At 39.4% G+C, this 16,636-nt stretch overlaps 2 protein-coding genes across 16 annotated transcripts in view; one reads left to right on the top strand and one right to left on the bottom strand.

Moving 5' to 3' along the window:
• DND1 (DND microRNA-mediated repression inhibitor 1) overlaps positions 1-16,636 on the top strand; it is a 55,587-nt gene that overhangs the window by 12,435 nt on the left and 26,516 nt on the right. For 6 of the 15 annotated variants that reach the window (XM_063413782.1, XM_063413781.1, XM_063413792.1 and 3 more), the window contains exon 2: positions 15,127-15,199. The exons of 8 other annotated variants lie outside the window; for them this stretch is intronic. The gene's annotated coding sequence lies outside the window, so the exon portion shown is untranslated. Of the gene's footprint in view, positions 1-7,822; positions 7,848-15,126; positions 15,200-16,636 lie in introns of those variants that run through there. One more of the 15 variants, XR_010082487.1, reaches the window with a different exon arrangement.
• Positions 285-16,636, bottom strand: part of LCP2 (lymphocyte cytosolic protein 2) — a 28,625-nt gene continuing 12,273 nt past the window's right edge. Inside the window, exons 4-21 of the mRNA XM_063413795.1 lie at positions 16,355-16,420; positions 15,476-15,507; positions 14,715-14,749; positions 13,337-13,535; positions 12,457-12,593; positions 11,544-11,613; positions 11,252-11,335; positions 10,472-10,497; positions 10,367-10,386; positions 10,156-10,260; positions 9,240-9,270; positions 8,595-8,607; positions 7,456-7,576; positions 4,994-5,043; positions 4,057-4,160; positions 3,177-3,260; positions 2,306-2,461; positions 285-1,593 (exon numbers count right to left, since the gene is read on the bottom strand). Coding sequence (XP_063269865.1) covers positions 1,471-1,593; positions 2,306-2,461; positions 3,177-3,260; positions 4,057-4,160; positions 4,994-5,043; positions 7,456-7,576; positions 8,595-8,607; positions 9,240-9,270; positions 10,156-10,260; positions 10,367-10,386; positions 10,472-10,497; positions 11,252-11,335; positions 11,544-11,613; positions 12,457-12,593; positions 13,337-13,535; positions 14,715-14,749; positions 15,476-15,507; positions 16,355-16,420 — 1,456 coding nt within the window. The 3' untranslated portion in view covers positions 285-1,470. The remainder of the gene's footprint in view (positions 1,594-2,305; positions 2,462-3,176; positions 3,261-4,056; positions 4,161-4,993; positions 5,044-7,455; positions 7,577-8,594; positions 8,608-9,239; positions 9,271-10,155; positions 10,261-10,366; positions 10,387-10,471; positions 10,498-11,251; positions 11,336-11,543; positions 11,614-12,456; positions 12,594-13,336; positions 13,536-14,714; positions 14,750-15,475; positions 15,508-16,354; positions 16,421-16,636) is intronic.

Below are 16,636 nucleotides of genomic sequence, written 5' to 3'. Positions count from 1 at the left end.
AAGACAGATTGGGAATGACTTTTCTTTCACCAGATTAGGAAATAATTTTTTAAAATATTGGGCTAGAAGCAGCTTTTGTCAGCTGAAGAATTTTAAAATTTTATTTTTCATCTTTATTTTTGGACTCATAGTAGCATGGAAATGAATTTTGCTAACTTCAAATTCCAGCTCTCACCTAAACATCTTAGAAAGGAACATTTACAAAACATATCTCTATAAGTAAAACTTTATGAAATCTGGTGTTGTTATCTGGGAAGCTTTACAGATTGTATGAAGTTATTTTCTACCTTGAATTTTGGTTCCAGTGTTTTAACTGATATAGACACAATGGCTTTAAAGGGGGAAAAGTGTGACAAAGGCATAATATTCAAACCAAGGTCTTGTCAGAACACAAAGGAAATTGAAACTCAAGGCAAAGGGTTGGATAAAATTCCACTTAACAAAGGTGAGGGGAAACTCTTGATTCAGGAGGCTTCAGTGTATTTTGTATTTTTGCAGCTTGTATTTTTAAACTGTGAGTGTCTCTTTTTTTCTTTACAAAATACAGTAAAACAGAAAGTAGCTGTGCAAGAGGAACCAAGTTTGGCGTGACTGTGTGTGCTTTCTAAGAGACTTGGGGGGTTTCTGCCACTTAAGGAACACACGATGATAATTCTGTTGATGTGCTCCCTGTAAAAATGCAGTCTTGATTCAGTCAGAAAGACACAGTGGAAGAGAGATCTGTGTGGAGAAAATCTTTTTTCTGGGTGAGGTTAGAGAATTCGAGGAAATACAAAATTCCAGTTGTGGGCTGAGGTGTGGAATCCCCAGGGCTGTGGCACAGAGGATGTGCTGTGTGTGGGTGTGGTGGTTTCCTGGAGAAGTGGGAACAAACAGTTTCACAGCTGAATAACCCTGAATAAATCTGAATAACAGATCCTGACAGGCACCTGCATTTCCAGGGTTGGAGGACTTCTGGTGCCACTGACACCTGTGTGTCTTTGAGATCTGAGTTGATCTTTTCATAGAAGTGAGCAGAGTTCGATTTATTGAAGAAAATAATGGCTTTTATTTTGTCTGCTCCTCAGCTTTGACAATGTTTGGGTCTACTCTGTATCACTTCAAATAACAAAATTGCTGCTGCAATTCTGATCCAAAAGAAAAGCTGCTATGAAAGCAGAGACTTGTACTGATACTTTTTTATGGTTCATCAAATTTGGTGTGAAAATAATTTCAAGAGGATATACATATCTTGGAAGATAAAAAATATCATGTGCTGTATGATTAATGGACAGTAATAAACACTTAGTAGGAAAATTATATTTATAGAGTACTGTATTTAAGGCGTAATTTAAAAATAACATAGTCCTTTTTCTTTGAAACTGAATTTTAATGATTTCATCATTTTAGTTTGCTGAAAAGGGAAATATCTTGACTTTTAGAAACTTCAGGAGGCTTCAGTACCATATGTGATCTTCTCTAAAGTTTCATTTAAATATGTCCTGCAGCATATTTTAACATGCACTGGTTTCTTGAACCTCTGTCTTTTCCATCAATCAGAAGAAGGGGTGTTCTTTGGAAATGGTCAATGATATCTGCTACAGAAGAAAATTCCTGTGGGATGGAAAAAATGAGAAGGCTGATGCCAAAATCTCAGAATTATCAGTAGCCACTAGAAACAAAAAGTTTTTTAAAAAATTCTAAATATTTATCAATATTATAAAAACATAAGGTCAGATCAACTATTCTCATTCCTGCCATGATCTATAGCTCAGTAACTGTGTACAAGCTGCTGCAGTGTTGTATAATTAATTTCTATTGTCTTGGTCTGTCTAATACATGCTGTTGACACTGTGCTTTATGTGATGACTGCACTTGAGAGTTCAGGAGTGGCTGATGAGTTCAGAGGTTCTGTCTCAATCAGAACTGCCAGGAATGTGCTGATCAGTCTGTCTGGTGCCAGCAAATCCACGCAGTCCTGCAGGCTGGGGCTGAGCCACCAGCCTGGGAGCAAAGCTGCAAAGCTGTAACTTGGCATGTATGGATCAGCTCTCAGCCCTGCATTTCCCTTATCTGCATCTCAGTGGTGGACAAACATTCCCTAACCAGGCCCGTGGATTTCTAATGGCTGTGATCTAAGGCCACCCCTTCATTCCCTGAGTGCAAACAGCATAACCTGATTCCACTTCCAGCAATAACAGTGTTCTCCCATATGTAACTCTGAGACAATGAGCAGCATTCCACCCCAGAACAGTTATCTGACACTGAAGAATGAGGCAGGAAATGCCTTAAAATGAAGAGAAGTAGTGTGAAAAACACATAATACCTCTTTTCCTTTTAAGCTGGTTCCTAACAAATACAAGTGGTCCTGCTCCTGGTAGCGGATCTGGATGTTGTACACTTTATCTCTGTACAGCACCATCAGTACATATGGGTGAGTAACAGTTTTTCGAGAGCTGTCTCTCACCAGGAATGTTCCATCCTGAAACATGAAAAAATGAAAGATGAGAAATAGCAGACACTTCTGGGTTTGATTAGTGTAACAACTTTCACTAGAGCACTTGTGCTTTTAAGTGTTTTTTCTTCCTGAAATCCTTTTTCTTTCTGATAAGAGAAACTGCACTATTAAAGCATTTAAGTCTTTTGACAAATGTACTGTCTTTCAGTTTGCTACTTCAAACTTTCCTCTCTGGTACAAAAGCAGATTCTAAGGGAAGGTAGGAATGGTGTTGCATGAGGGAGATTCCATTAAAGGAGGAAGTAAAATTACAAGGACCAACCTCACATCCCTTTAACCTGAAGAGAAGTTCATTTCCTACGTGATGTATTTATAGACAGCTTAAAATAATGACTTTGTATAATTTAGGTAAAGGCAGTGACACTGTACCACTCTCTCTGCTTTTCTTAATTTCAGATCTATTTTGACAAGTATTCCATTGAAATCCCTTTCTTAAAGGCACTGAATGGAGCCTCATAAACTGGAGTTTAGTACAAGTCACTGGAGTGCTGCACATGCCATCTTCAGTGCATGGCAAGGCAGCACAGGGTAACCACAGCTCCCACAGCAATAGTTCTATTTATCTCCGTGATTTTAATTTATTTCCACGTGTACAGATAAGCCTTGTTTGAACCTGTACCTCATTTTGCTGGTGTCTGTGGCCTAGAAAAGGGTGGGACGCCCAGCCCCTTGCAGGTACCTTGTTTATCCTGCGCAGCGCTGCCTCTGCCTCGGGCCGGCTGACCAGAGCCACGTACCACTCCTCCTTCAGAGAGCCCTGGGGCTGGGGGACAGACAGGACAAAGTCAGCTGCCAGGGAATGGCAACGTGCAAATAGGAGAGGGAAATCTCAGCGTGAGGGATATGTGGGTCTGTGTGCAGAATCTCTGAGGGGGGGTGTGTGTCATGGATCATGCTGCTTTTATGGTATAGAAAGTACTGCTAAGTTGGTTTAAATTACCTGCTCACTTTGATAAATCTGAAAATATTACAGATCTAGCTATAATGCCCCTGCAGGTAAGCTAAAATTTCCATATACTTTCAGTAAGCTGAACTTTACTCTCTGTAAAGTTTTCTTTTGTCTGCCTGGACACTAGGCACAAAGGCATCCTTTGCCTTCGTTTGTCTGGTTTTTAACTATCATCTGAGACAATAATGCAGACTTCCTGTGAATGTACTGTTTATGGTTGACCAGCAGCATTATCACCATGAGTGGTTTGCTCTAAAGTTGTTTTATTTAAGGAAATGTAATGCAAAAAATGCACTTAAAAGAATGAGTCCTTTACTCATCAAAGTTGTAGAAGGAGAACTAAAAATCTGATGTTGCTTGAAGGCAGTTGTGCAAAACAAGTAATCCAGCAAACAAATATTTTTCTTATTTTGTTCTGCTGGGGTTCAGCTACTGTTGTTTTTCTTGGTGAGGACAAAATAAGCCACTGCAGTCTGACATAGAAAAGGAAACTGAAAGCACTCAGTAGTGTCCTGACAGTGACTACTGACTAGAAAAACAACTTCAAAAGATATTCTCTCTCAAAACTAGAAAACTTGCTGTCTTTACAGTTATGGTTCATGTTTTGTACCTCATCTTCCTCCGTGTTTGTCTGGTGAACAGTCTGTCTGCTAGGAACTGGCAGTGGGGGTCTCATGTCAGCTGGGCCTCTTGAAGGAGATCTGCTGTTGCTGCCTTCAGAGACACAAAAGTAGAAAAACAATGTTAAAACCAGGAAAATAATTTCATCTGTGCACCCAGATGTAGGATCTTCATTTTATGAAGCATGAGGTATTTGTGTCACCCTGGTACTGAGACATTTAGAAATTGTTTGATAGGGTTCTCTATTAGAACCAGGTTCTTTACATAATTCTATCCTTGGTGCACACGGACTTCAACTGAGCTCTTGTAATTTTCCATAAGAACAGATGAACTTGAAACAGGGGTGACATTTTATCAGTTTCTGTATCACAGTTACTCATTTGAGAGCATCTTGGTTTCTTTAGAGACAGAATATTATCTCTTTGCAGTCCTTGCCCTCTCAGCAATTAGAAAGTAAAAAATGTCACTGTAGGTCATTGACAGCTGTTACCATGTGCAAAAAAATTACTTGTAAAACAATCGATGTTTAAGTTTTGTTGGGATTTTTTTCTTACAAGACAAATAGGGAGCATATTTCACAATAAAAGCATTTGCTAACATTTTTGGGGACTATTAGCATACCACAGTGATTTCCATGGTTCAGCTCTCAGTACTGTACAGAAAAGGATGGTTATGTGAAGATTTGACACTGGTTTAACTAGGCAAGAAGCCCAAACTTCATGGGGGAAAAAAAGACCAAAATCTTTGATTTGGACTAAGTAAGGCACACAAGGTGCCTTTTAGGAACTTGATAATTTTCTGTTCACAGCCCAAGCAGAAACATCCATAGGAAAAAAAAAAAGCTATTATACTGACTGCACTGAAACTACCTTTCAACTTTCATTCACTTAAAAAAGAAAAAAATTATAAGAATGCAGGGTACAAACCTGGATGGAAGCGTGGTGGTAGAGAGACAGTTGAAGACAGGTTTCTAGCACTGTTAAAAAAAAAAAAAAAAAAAAAAAAAAAAAAAAAAAAAAAAAAAAAAAGTAGTCAATATAAATACATTCCTCTATTATATTTCTGTGCTCTGATCACCTGACCTGAACTTTGTGCCTGTTTTACAGAATGGAAGAGCCCCTTGAGACCTGTGCAGGGTGAGGAAAGCCTTCTCTTTTCTTCTTTTTGGTTTTCTTTCCTTCTTCTTTTGTGTAAATGGATCCACCTTTAAGTTTACCCTGGGCTCAGTATCTGGGAATAAGGGAATCAGTAAAGGCCACAGAGACTTCTGCACAAGGATCAATGCAGGAGAGTCCTTCAGCTTGTGGAATTTTCCCAGGGAATGACTCTGTCCTTCCCCCAGAGCTGGAAGTGCAGGGAGCAGCTCACCAGACCCTGCTCGCTGCGGGGTTCCACTTACAGAGTTATTTTTCTTGTGGCCTCTGTAACATTGTTGATAAAAATGAAGCTTCACATTTATGTTGCAAGCTGGGAAGGGCCCAGCAACATCAGGGTCTGGGACATCTCTCACACGAGGAAAGGCTGAGGGAGCTGGAAGATGAGAAGGCTCAGGAGGAATCTTTTAAAGTACAGAAATATCTGAAGGGAGAGCCAGGTTCTTTTCACTGGTGCCCAGTGACAAGACCACAGGTTCCCTCTGAACAGGAAACATTTTCTAATGTGAGGGCAGCCAAGGAGTGCAGCAGGTTGCCAAGAATGTTGTGGAATCTCTCTCTTTCCTTGGAGACATTCAGATGTGGTACCAGGCAGCCTGCTCAAGGTGACCTTGCTTGGGTGGGGAGTTGGACCAGAAGACACCCAGAGATCTCTGCCAACCCCAACCCACATCCAAAACTGCTCAAAATGGAGTGCCACTCTTCAATTTTTGTTATTAATTTTCGGTTCTTCACCTAATTGAGAACAAATGGCCTGCACTCTTTTCCTTCACTGTTCATATTTCTCTTCTGCTTAAATGAGCTGTTGAAAAGGCTCTGAGATAAATATGCTAATTTTGTTTGCACAACAAAAACACCCTATCATGACTTGATTTATGGGAGAGAATCAGTCAAACTGGGGGCCTCTGCCACAGCAAAATTTGGCAATGCTCTTTGAATATAAGCAGAAGTGTTCATCATAGGAATAGTTCATTTGCATATAACCTTGCTATTGCTACTGCAGTATTTGTTTTGTCTGGGTGTCAGCAGTTCCAGAGAATGATGGTAAATGTGGGGAATTCATCAAAGAGCCATTAAAAAAATACAGCTATTAGAAAATGTGCATCAGACATGGACTCAAGGAGCCAACTCTAAGTCACCAAAGTCTAGGTCTGTTGCATGGTACATCAGAAATCAAAAGTTAATTAGTGGCTCTTCTGTCTAGCAAATGAAGACATAACAATCAAATATTTGTAAGTTGAAGCTGGGAGAAAATTGCAGCAAGTTTCACAATTTTAAATAGGAATTATCAACCATTAGAGTAAAATTTAGTAAAAAGCAGGTGAAATTCTTTCAGATTTAACTCCAGACAACAGGGGTTGTGGGGTTTTTTAGTTTTGAAGAGTGAGGAGTTGCAGCTCTAACACTTAGAGTGTGCAGGACCCCTTTGTCCTGAATCCTGCCTAGTTTTGTAGGAGATAATCCTTTCCCAAAAGGATGGGCCATTCCTATGGATCCTGCAAGCATTGGGAGAGATGCCTCAAGAATAGAAGCCTTGTACTGTGTAGAGTCTTGATGCCCTAGGATTTAGCTTTTATATTTTTCAGATCCTGTGCTGCTTTAGTGTGAAACTCTAAAACTCCATAGCCTGGCAGCTGCTGTTCTCCCATTTCATTCAGACAAAAAAATTCCTCTCCAAGCCTGAAACTCAAGGACACCTCACTGTCTCTGGCCCCAAGAGATGTAAACAACAGTGAACTGGGGGGAAAAACTTGGAGTACATGACTTCATTACCTGAAACTGTAATTAGAGGATTAACCCCTGATAGGTAAACAAAACAAACTATTAATTGTCTGAAAAACTCAGGTGACCTCGGGTGTAGCCCCTCAGAGGCTTCTGACTGCCCAAGGTGCAGGCCTTCAATAAACTTCAATTGACTGTGCACCTATTGAAGGCCTTCAATAAATACCTGCTTTTACTCTCTTAATCTTGTCTAGCCTCTATTGCAGGTAGCCACTCCAAGACATCAGTTTAAAAAACTTCCTTGCCATAAAACAGAGAGATTCATAGATTTTTTTCTGTGTTGCCTGATGTACACTCTGCTCCACAGACACAGAGCTTCAGTTCTATAGAGGATTCTCCTGGACAGTAGGAACAGCCCTAATTAGCATTTTGTACAGGCAAGGGCACAGTCTCAGTCATGAACTACCACGAGATTGAGATTCAAAAGGAATGACCAATAATTTCAGACAAACCTTTCTGCAGCAGGAATGCTGTTGGATCCTGGCTTAGGTGGAGGCTTGACAGATTTGGGTGGGAATGCATTGGAGCTGTATGGGGGCAAAGACAGCTGTGGCACTGGTCTTTGGAGGGCAGCTGTGGAGAGGGAGAGAAGGAAACTTAAACCCTACATGAGATATCCTTAAATGAAGCAGAATGAAGAAATTCTGTCACCTTACTGCTGTTTAATTAGATAAACATAATGCAATAAACAGTCTTTGATGTGTTAGTTGCAGATTGGGAACTCATATGGTCAGCTGAGAACTTAAAAGTAGGTATTAAAATTAAATATAAACTGGAACTGGCTTGAGCAACATTTACATTTTCTAACTTCTGTTTCAGATAAGCCACAATTCAGGTATCTTAAGGTACCTTAACTGCAGCAGAGCTGAAGGTGGTACATGTTTTCTGTCACGTTGCTTCCAAGCAGCACATTTGACATCACCTTTTTGAACATCATTCTGAGATTTCTCCCAGCATGAAATAAAACATTTCCTTTCTGCAGTGTCCTCAGACCTGAACTAGCAGTGAGAGTGGAACAGAGAGCTGTGTTCTGCACAGCTTAAATAACCTTATTCTTTATGGAGGCTTATGGGCAGTGATAATTCATAGAGACTGGGCCAAATGTCCTGCTTCTGTTATGGAGTCACTTTACCAACTTAATTTCAGAAATCAGCATTCTGCAGTAATTTATAAACACTGTTGGTACATGGAAGAAGTTTTGCTTCTGTTCATAAAAGTGACTAACATTGCACAGAGCCTGGTGCCAGCAGGGTTTGCTGGGGACTGGGAGCCACCAGGTTTCTGTTTCCTGCTGTTTGATGCTGTGTGCAGAACACAAATCTCTCTAATGTAATGTATTTCAAAATAAAAAATCCTGCTGCTTGGTAACTGGCTGACTGAAGGAAGCTATTAGCTATTGATTTCCTGGGATTTGTGGCTTTGATATATAAATCTACATGAGGCACTTCACAAGAATTTTACAGCCTATCAAGGTACCACCTGACTTTAGAAATGGCTCTAAGGAAACAACTCTGAAATAATTTTTTTTTTTTTTTTACAACTAAGACAAAGAAAGATTTTAAGTTTGAAAAATCACTGTAGGAATACTTACTGTCTTCTTCTTCCTGGGGAGGGAAAAAAAAAAAAGGCAACATATTATAGCACAGTTCTTAGGAATGTTTTACAAAACAAAATCTGGACATTGAATTCTGAGTAGACAAGGACCCCTAATATCTACACTGTCACTTTCCTCTAAAATGTTGAGCATTTTGTCTTCATCCAACACCAAATAATTTTCAAAGCTTTCACATTAAAGTGCAGCTATTATTTACAAACAGGTTGTGTAGTGGATGTCCCATAACACATCTTGACCTCAAATAGCCAGAAACTCTCAGGAGATATAAACTTCCCTTTAAGTAAGTGCAGACTCTCAGAGTTATCTGAAAGTGAAACTTTTAGGTCAGCTTAGACTGAAAAAATACCCAGAAACCCAAATCTTATCAAAACCACTTCTCCCATGTCATAGAAGAAATTCTGGCCTTGTTCTTGCTGTTATCCAAGATAAACAGGGAACAAACTGAGCTTGACACAGAAGAACTGTTTAAAAACACCCCATGTGCTATGAAAGATCCGTGAGTATTCCTTATAATTTGTAAAAGAACCAAGTTTACCTTTTCCAGCATTATTAGTTTATACAGGTACTTACTTTTACTGTAACCCCTATGCTTTTAAATACATGCTTCGAGACTATACTTACTTCATTTTTCTTGTGTGGTGGCCAACTCTGCCTGGAATGAAAACAAAACACTCATCATAGGTGAAATATGACTCATTCACTTTGTGTGCATTAGGCCATATTATAGAACATGAGTTTACAGTAAGTTTTAAAGACCAATGAATGCAAAATCATTTTTTTCTTCATAAAAACATCTAAGATTCTAATTTTCAGCTTTAATCTAAGGCATTATTCTATTCCTTAGGCCATCTTGATTTTATCAATAAGGAAAATGCCTGATGAATTGATTGTAAGATTAGAGCTTACAACAAGTTTGTACAATGATGAAACATTAGTCTTCAAGACTTGAACTCATTTATAATATCTGACAACACTGCTGGAGCACATCACAAGGATATCAGGCTTTGTTTCTATGATTAATTATCCTGGCTGATTAGCAGATCTCAATTATTTCATCTCTTGTTTTAAGTTCAGTTTTTAGCCCCCAGGTTGTCTAGAAAATGCTGGGGAATGATCCAGTTCTGCTAGAAAATGCTGCTGGCTGTTAAGAAATTTTGGACGCTAATAAAATCAATGGGATGAAAGTTAAGCTTTCATTTTCTAACACCGTAGAACAACAGCAATAGAATTCATATAAGAATGTTCCCTAGAGCAAGAACTTGCTCTGGTGGAAAAAACATGGATCATGGATATCTTTGTATGACTTGAGTCATGCCCCATGTAATGGCTCTTTCAGATATGACTGGAGAGTTTTTCTGCATTCACACCTTTCTGCAGCTTCAATCACATCCTATGCATATTAATAAACCAAAACTTTGATATCCACAGGCTCTGCCGTCATGCAGTACCAGTAAATCAGACCATCCTGTGTTGCTTGTCCATATTTTTGTTAAATTTCATTTCTCCTTTATTGAATTTCGATTAAATGAGCACTTACTTTCCAGGGCTTTGCTTCCTCAGAGGAGGAGGATTGCCTCTTTCATATCTGTCACTTGGTGGGACGGGAGGTTTTGGCATCATTGCTAACTGCTCTCCCAGGGCTCTACAGCAGGAGCGAGATGATGAAATAAAGGCAAAAAGCTGCTTATTAAGAAATAACTGGGGAATACTGGCAATGAGAGGATCATTTGCAGAAGACAAACTCTTACCTTAGCTGTGAAACCAGAGGCTGTAAAACAACAAGGAACAGTCAAAAGAATGTGTAAGTGTATCAAAATAGGCAAAAACTATCAATAATCACCAAAAATATTTACCTTTTCAGGAATGCCTGGCTTCTTCCCTGAAAATAGAAAAAGCTTACATTTAGAAAAAATGGAAGTTAATTAATTAAACTTACTATGAAATAAATGAGTTTTGAATAAAATTGAAAGTTAATCTTGCAGGTTGAAGAACTCACATCCTGAGATATAAGCCAGAAAAATATTTTGGCTTTGCAAGTGATGGTAAAATTGCAATCTCTCTTATTAAAGGGAAATTTAAACATTTTCAACATGGCATGTGTCACAATAACATCATCTAAGGTTCAGCTTTGAGCTACTAGATGCTTTTTTGCCATTATATAACAGATAAGAGTTTAGATAATAAATATAATTGTAGAGTCATATCTGTAGATATTTGTATAATGTGGTTTTCAGGTCTGAAGGAAATGCTTTTTTTTTTCTGGGTCTTATTAGTTCTCAGCCTTCTTTTAAGTCTGTTGCCACATTACCTACAGCAGTGCGTGCAGAGTTTCTTTACCTTTGTATGCAAAGTTGATTTCCTCCTTTAACCTACTAAATATTTCCTTGTTCAATCACTTAAGTGTACATCAAACCTTCATTGCACAGGGTTCTCATAATGTCTGACCCACTGTTGCTGTTTTCTAGATGAAAGTTCTCTCCCACTTGGTAAGTTCTGCTCACACCATTTATTCATAAACAGATTACTTTGATTACATTTGGTTGAGCCTTGTTCTTTTGCATTAATTATATAGAAACTGATGATTTTCAATAATTAAAGCAACCCCAGTGATATTAATGTAAGCAGACACTGACCTGATGCTGGGCTTTCTCTTTCATACGGGGGAACAAGGCGATCCAGAGAGGGTTTTGTGCTTCTGTCTATAGAAGGAGCTGGGGCTAAACACAACAACTGTGTAAGATCATTGCTGGTATAGGTCAGTATATCTTTATTTTGCATAGATTAGAACTGGTGTTACTTCTTAAAATAACGATTCAGACTCCTGTATGAGTAGCAGAAGAGAGTGGAGCTGAGGGAAAAGAGGAAGAAGTGAAGTGCTGCAGTCTGTGGGTGAAGCTTTACAAAGAGAACACCAGCTGTACTCACGTTTTAAAGGCTTCATGTTTCTGTCTCTGTTCAAGTCACTGTTGCTTGGTGGAGGAGGGAAAGCTGGCAGCTAAAACAAGTATTTAACAAGTGGTTAAAATGTGGCTTCACCTTTCTGTTTGGAGTGTATTAACCCCCCCCCACACATCTGCCAGTCTTGTGTGGTACAGCACAAGGAGCAGCCTCTTCTCACTGCAGGCAGGGCAGGAGCCAGGGACCCTCCTGAGGCATCACCTACACCCATGGGGTTTTGTTGGATGCAGAATTGCCTCCATCTGCTGTGTCTCCCAACACTCCAGTGAGATGTCTCCTCAGGGAGGGGGGGTGTATTGTCAAAGGAAAGGAACATGAGTTTAAAAAATGCTATTTTGTCTCTGTGATGCTGCATCAGACCAAAAGTCCCTCCATGTCATCCTAAAGCTTCACTTGTGTGTACATTGGTAGGTTTAGTGTACATCTGTTCTGTACTGAACCTATAGCACCAGCTGTCAACAGCACAAGAGCTTTCAGTTTTGAAGTATTCACAGCAGGAAAAAAAGGAATCAAATTTTGGTCATCAGTGTTGTGATGGTCCTAATTCAATTGGGCAACTGCTAGAAATATAGCTTGGAAAAACAAAACCTTTTTTTCAAAACAGAGCATCTCTTACAAATATATAATTTATGTGGGAGAGGCACTCACAAGTAGGTGTATATTTCCAGTGTAAGAAGCAATGAAGTAATATGAAATAATGAAATATGTTTCTCCCATGAAATTTAATTGTTCCTTGAACAACAGCCACCTTGTAACAGAGTTCAAATCTATTTTGATGGCTTCCTCTTCACACACCAGGTGAATAAAAATGGCCCTACTCTTGGACTCCTGAGAAGGCCCTGGGATAGGAAATAGGTGAGATATTAAGAAAGGAACATACAGTAGCACTTCTTCCCCCAAATGGGGCTGGTCCTGGGGCTGGGCCAGGTCGCTGGGGCGGTACTGGAGGCTGATGTGGAGGCTGATGTGGAGGCTGATGTGGAGGCTGATGTGGTGATCTGGTTGTTGAAGGTCTGTCTAAAGAAAACAAAAATCCCAAACTGAACAACTGCACAGAGTTTGGTTGTTTAATACTCATTCAATCTTTATGACAAAGAGCCCTTACAAGAACCTGGCTACTGAAGTTAATAAATCATAAAGACATTGCTGTAGGATTTGACTGGCAGCTGCTTTAGGATCAGTGGGTTATGTTGGGAGTTCCAGGCTCGTCTGTCCCTGTGGGGTGACTCCCCTGCCAGGCTCTTGGCCACAGGATTTATTTAATTCCCTTCAGCACAGTGTGTGAAACACCAGCCAATCTGAATGGCAGCTTAGTGCTCCTGAATGGACTCCACATCTCCAGGCTGCTGAGGAATCAGACATAAAACAAAAATAACAGGCAGGGACAGCTGATTGCTCTTTTCCCGAGTTTCACTGGAGTTTTTTGCCATTGTTCTGACAACTTGCTCTGTCCAAGGTTGCACTGCTAAAGCTACAGCAGCATGTTCATGTCTATAACTTCATACAGGTTCAAATCTAAGGCAAAACAATGCACACATCACACAAAACTAAACTTTATTCCAACAGAGCTTGTCCAAAGTAGAAAAGGTAACTTTAGAAGTCACAAACTCTGTGAGTTGTCACTAAATCTTGCTCATTAACTACACTGTTACTTCAAAGAAAAACCTTCTATATTCCATTATCAGCCACCTAAAATATGACTGATAACATAGGAAAATCTAATTTTTAAATTATTAATAGCAATAAATTTTAGTAATTACCTATATAATCTGTGCTGCTTGGAAGTGACTTGGCAGGAAATATGACATTGTGATGTGCTTCATCATTATTGGATGGAGGTGGCTCATAGCCATCACTGTCATGTTCTGCTTCCTCAGGCTCCTCTGTGGGTGATTCATAGTCAGCCTCATCGTCCTTTTCCTGGTCTTCATCAGGGCTTTCGTAGTCATCATCATCATCCTGGCAAGCATAAAAAGTGAATGCTGGAAAAGAACACTAAACCCTTCAGAGCAGTTTCCTTGTGGCTTTTCACTGTGGTATTTTTCACTCTGGAAAATACCAACATTTTACAACCAGTTTTAGGGGGGGAAAAAATCTGTTGATAGAGAAAGGAGGCAACATTCCACTAATGCATGGAGCACTCAAGAGCTGAAGAAAGGAAATATATATCATTTGATATGACAGTGAGTGCAGTGGGAGGTCAGGATAATGTGCAAGTTTACTGAAATGCATGAAGTGTTTTAGGGAACAGACAAGGACCCAGCAAGGAACACAATTCATTCTTGCTTTCTAACATGTCCTCTACAGCATGCAACCCAACTTTTGACAATTATTCATAAAAACCAAGGTCTTTGATTTGGGTCTTGGTGTCCTTCTGACCCAAACCAGCCTTGTTTTCAGAACCTCATAAGGTGACAGTGTCAATATGGTCACTGCACATCTGGGCAATCTGCCAAGGCTTGAGAGAAAAAGAACAAAACGTCTGTCATTGGTACCACAGCTGGAATTTCCAGAGTCCTCTGCACAGGCACAGAACCCTGTGTGCTCTGTAGGTGGTTACTTTTATATCTTGTGCTCCCAGAATAGCAGCAAATATCGTGTGAATTTAGCAACAAGTGTCTTCTAAAAATGCCTCTCCTAAAAGGGCGTTTATTTATCTTTATTTTTGAAGAGAAGCCACTAGCACTGCTCAGCCCCTTTAAACACAGACTGTGCATCAGCAACTGAGGTGATGACCTTGGCCTTGTCAATGACTCCCCCAATGACCTTGTCAAGGCATTTCCTATGCCAAAAGGCAGAAGGAACTTCTGCAGTCTGAATGCTTTTAAAAAATTTACTGTTCAGCAAATCAGCTCTAAAGAATAAAATGACAAGAATTTGCCATTGAATAACACAGCAACCCTGCATCTACCAGACACCTCTTTCAAGAGCTTGAAACAGGCATGTAAAATTCAGCTGTGGTTCTGTGGAAGGCAATTCTGTATTTCTGGGGGAGAACCTTTTCTCAGGGGGGAAATTTGTATGCAGCCACTGCCATCATTGCTGCTCCTGCTCTTCCAGCCCCAGTTGTCCCCAAGCAGCCAGTGCAGGAAGAGACAGCCCCCCCTGAGCCAGGGGGGTTTTAACCCAAATACTCACAAATGAAGACCAGCCACCATCATCCTGAGCGTACCCTGTGGAAAGAAACACAACCACACGTTTCTGACCATGGGCAGCTTTGTTAAACACGCAATAACCTGACAGAAAGAACCCAACAAATCCCAGGTGAGCTCTGAACCTCAGTCCTGTGCCACAGGAATGAGCTGTTCTTGCAGAGACAGGCTGGCAGTCACGGAGGGGAATAAAATCCTGATTCAAAACTGAGATAAAGCTGCCCAGTGTGACACGATCTAGGTGCTGCCACTCCAAATCTGTCCCACTTCCAATTTAAATTATAAAATTTGAAACAAAATGCTTTCAGAATGAGCCCAGACTTCCTGTTTAAGACTATTTTAGCTTTCATAAAAGAAGGGTTTCAGTTTTTTAATTTCAGCTTCTCTCTCCAATACAGTGCTGCTAGGAGGAAGGGCAGGGGATGGAGATGTTGGAAGAGAAATATATAAGCACTGATACATTTTATTGACGTAAAGAAAGACATTTTGATGATTCTCAGGTAAAAGGCTCTGCTCTTCCCTTTCTTCACCATCTTTTCTCTTTAAAAACATTTTTCTTACTTATTGTCCTGCATCTATGCTTTTCTTTTCTGAAACTTCTTTATACTCCCATAATTTAATATATTGTTTTGGATTTTTGGTTCCTAACCCTGCTCCCCTCTGTTGATTCTGCCCTGCAAGCATTAATTTAACATTTTAATATTTTCAAACACCTTTTGTTGTTAGGGTCTGCCAGTATACACTTACCTGTGTTTTCTGGAGGTTTTTGTGTTTGGGCCCTGCAAAAAAGATCCAAAATTTAAATTCTTTCTATTAAATGTTTGATGCTTTCATTGCAAATAAAGGCAACAGTTAACTGTTACAGTAGAATGAAGTTAACATAGATGAGTTAACTCTGCCCAAAATGCCAAAACCACATTAGTTAACATTTATATAGAGGATCTTAAAAAAATCTGAACTGTTCCAAGAAGAATTGAAGTCAGAGAAGTGGTTTGAGGCAAGGGGACTCAGTAAATACATTTACAAGTCCTGAAAACAGAAACTTCAAAGTCAAGTTCATAAATGTAAGATTGAATAAGGTTGTTATGGTTTTCAGTTCTAGTTTTGGATTCTAGTGAAAGGAAAGGTCTAAAACCATGTTATCAGATGATGCAAAACCAGCTTATGTAGACTGGACTTGGTTTTCATTATGTAGGGTCATGAATTGTTCTTTTCTCATAGAATGCTCTTGCAATTTTTGCTCTTCCTCTATTGTGAATATTATATTCAGTGACAAATATTAAGAATGAAAGAGCGTAATGATGTATAGATCTGTGGAATGCATTAATGATGATTTATTATAATGTATGCCTAGGCTTCATGGCCTTCTTAAAGGCTGTGTGCTCAGGTGGAAAATTGCAAGAAACATGGAAATGTTACTTGGTTCTGAACATGGCAGAAGTATCTGGGGTGTTCATGGGCTCAGGATTTGATATTTTGTATCAGATGACATTAATGAAACAGAGCTTTATTTTATAGAGTTTCCAGGTTGCACTTCTGATCCAGGCATTATTGATCAAATGAAAACCAGTCCAGAAAAGATCTATCTGAAAGCTTTGAACAAGAAAACTGAGTTGTCTTACTCACCATTTTGGAAGGAAAGAGAGCCTCCCTTCATTTTTGTTTATTTCTTGGCTTAATTTACTTAAAATTCTATTGGAAAGAAGTACAAAAATAGTTTTAAAAAAACACCTTGAAACCCATCACTTGTCAAAGCAGCTAAATAATTTTCTTTGCCATTATCCCTCAGTATTTGCTAAATTTAATCTGGTAACTCGTGATTATTATTAACTATGTGATAAACCCACTAAATTTACCATCTTATTGCTAAGTTGTGCCACAGCACATCCAACTACAAACTAGACTCTT

Source organism: Prinia subflava, chromosome 16 (assembly GCF_021018805.1).
Source record: "Prinia subflava isolate CZ2003 ecotype Zambia chromosome 16, Cam_Psub_1.2, whole genome shotgun sequence".
NCBI lineage: Eukaryota > Metazoa > Chordata > Aves > Passeriformes > Cisticolidae > Prinia > Prinia subflava.
This window is presented reverse-complemented; position numbering and strand designations above follow the sequence as displayed.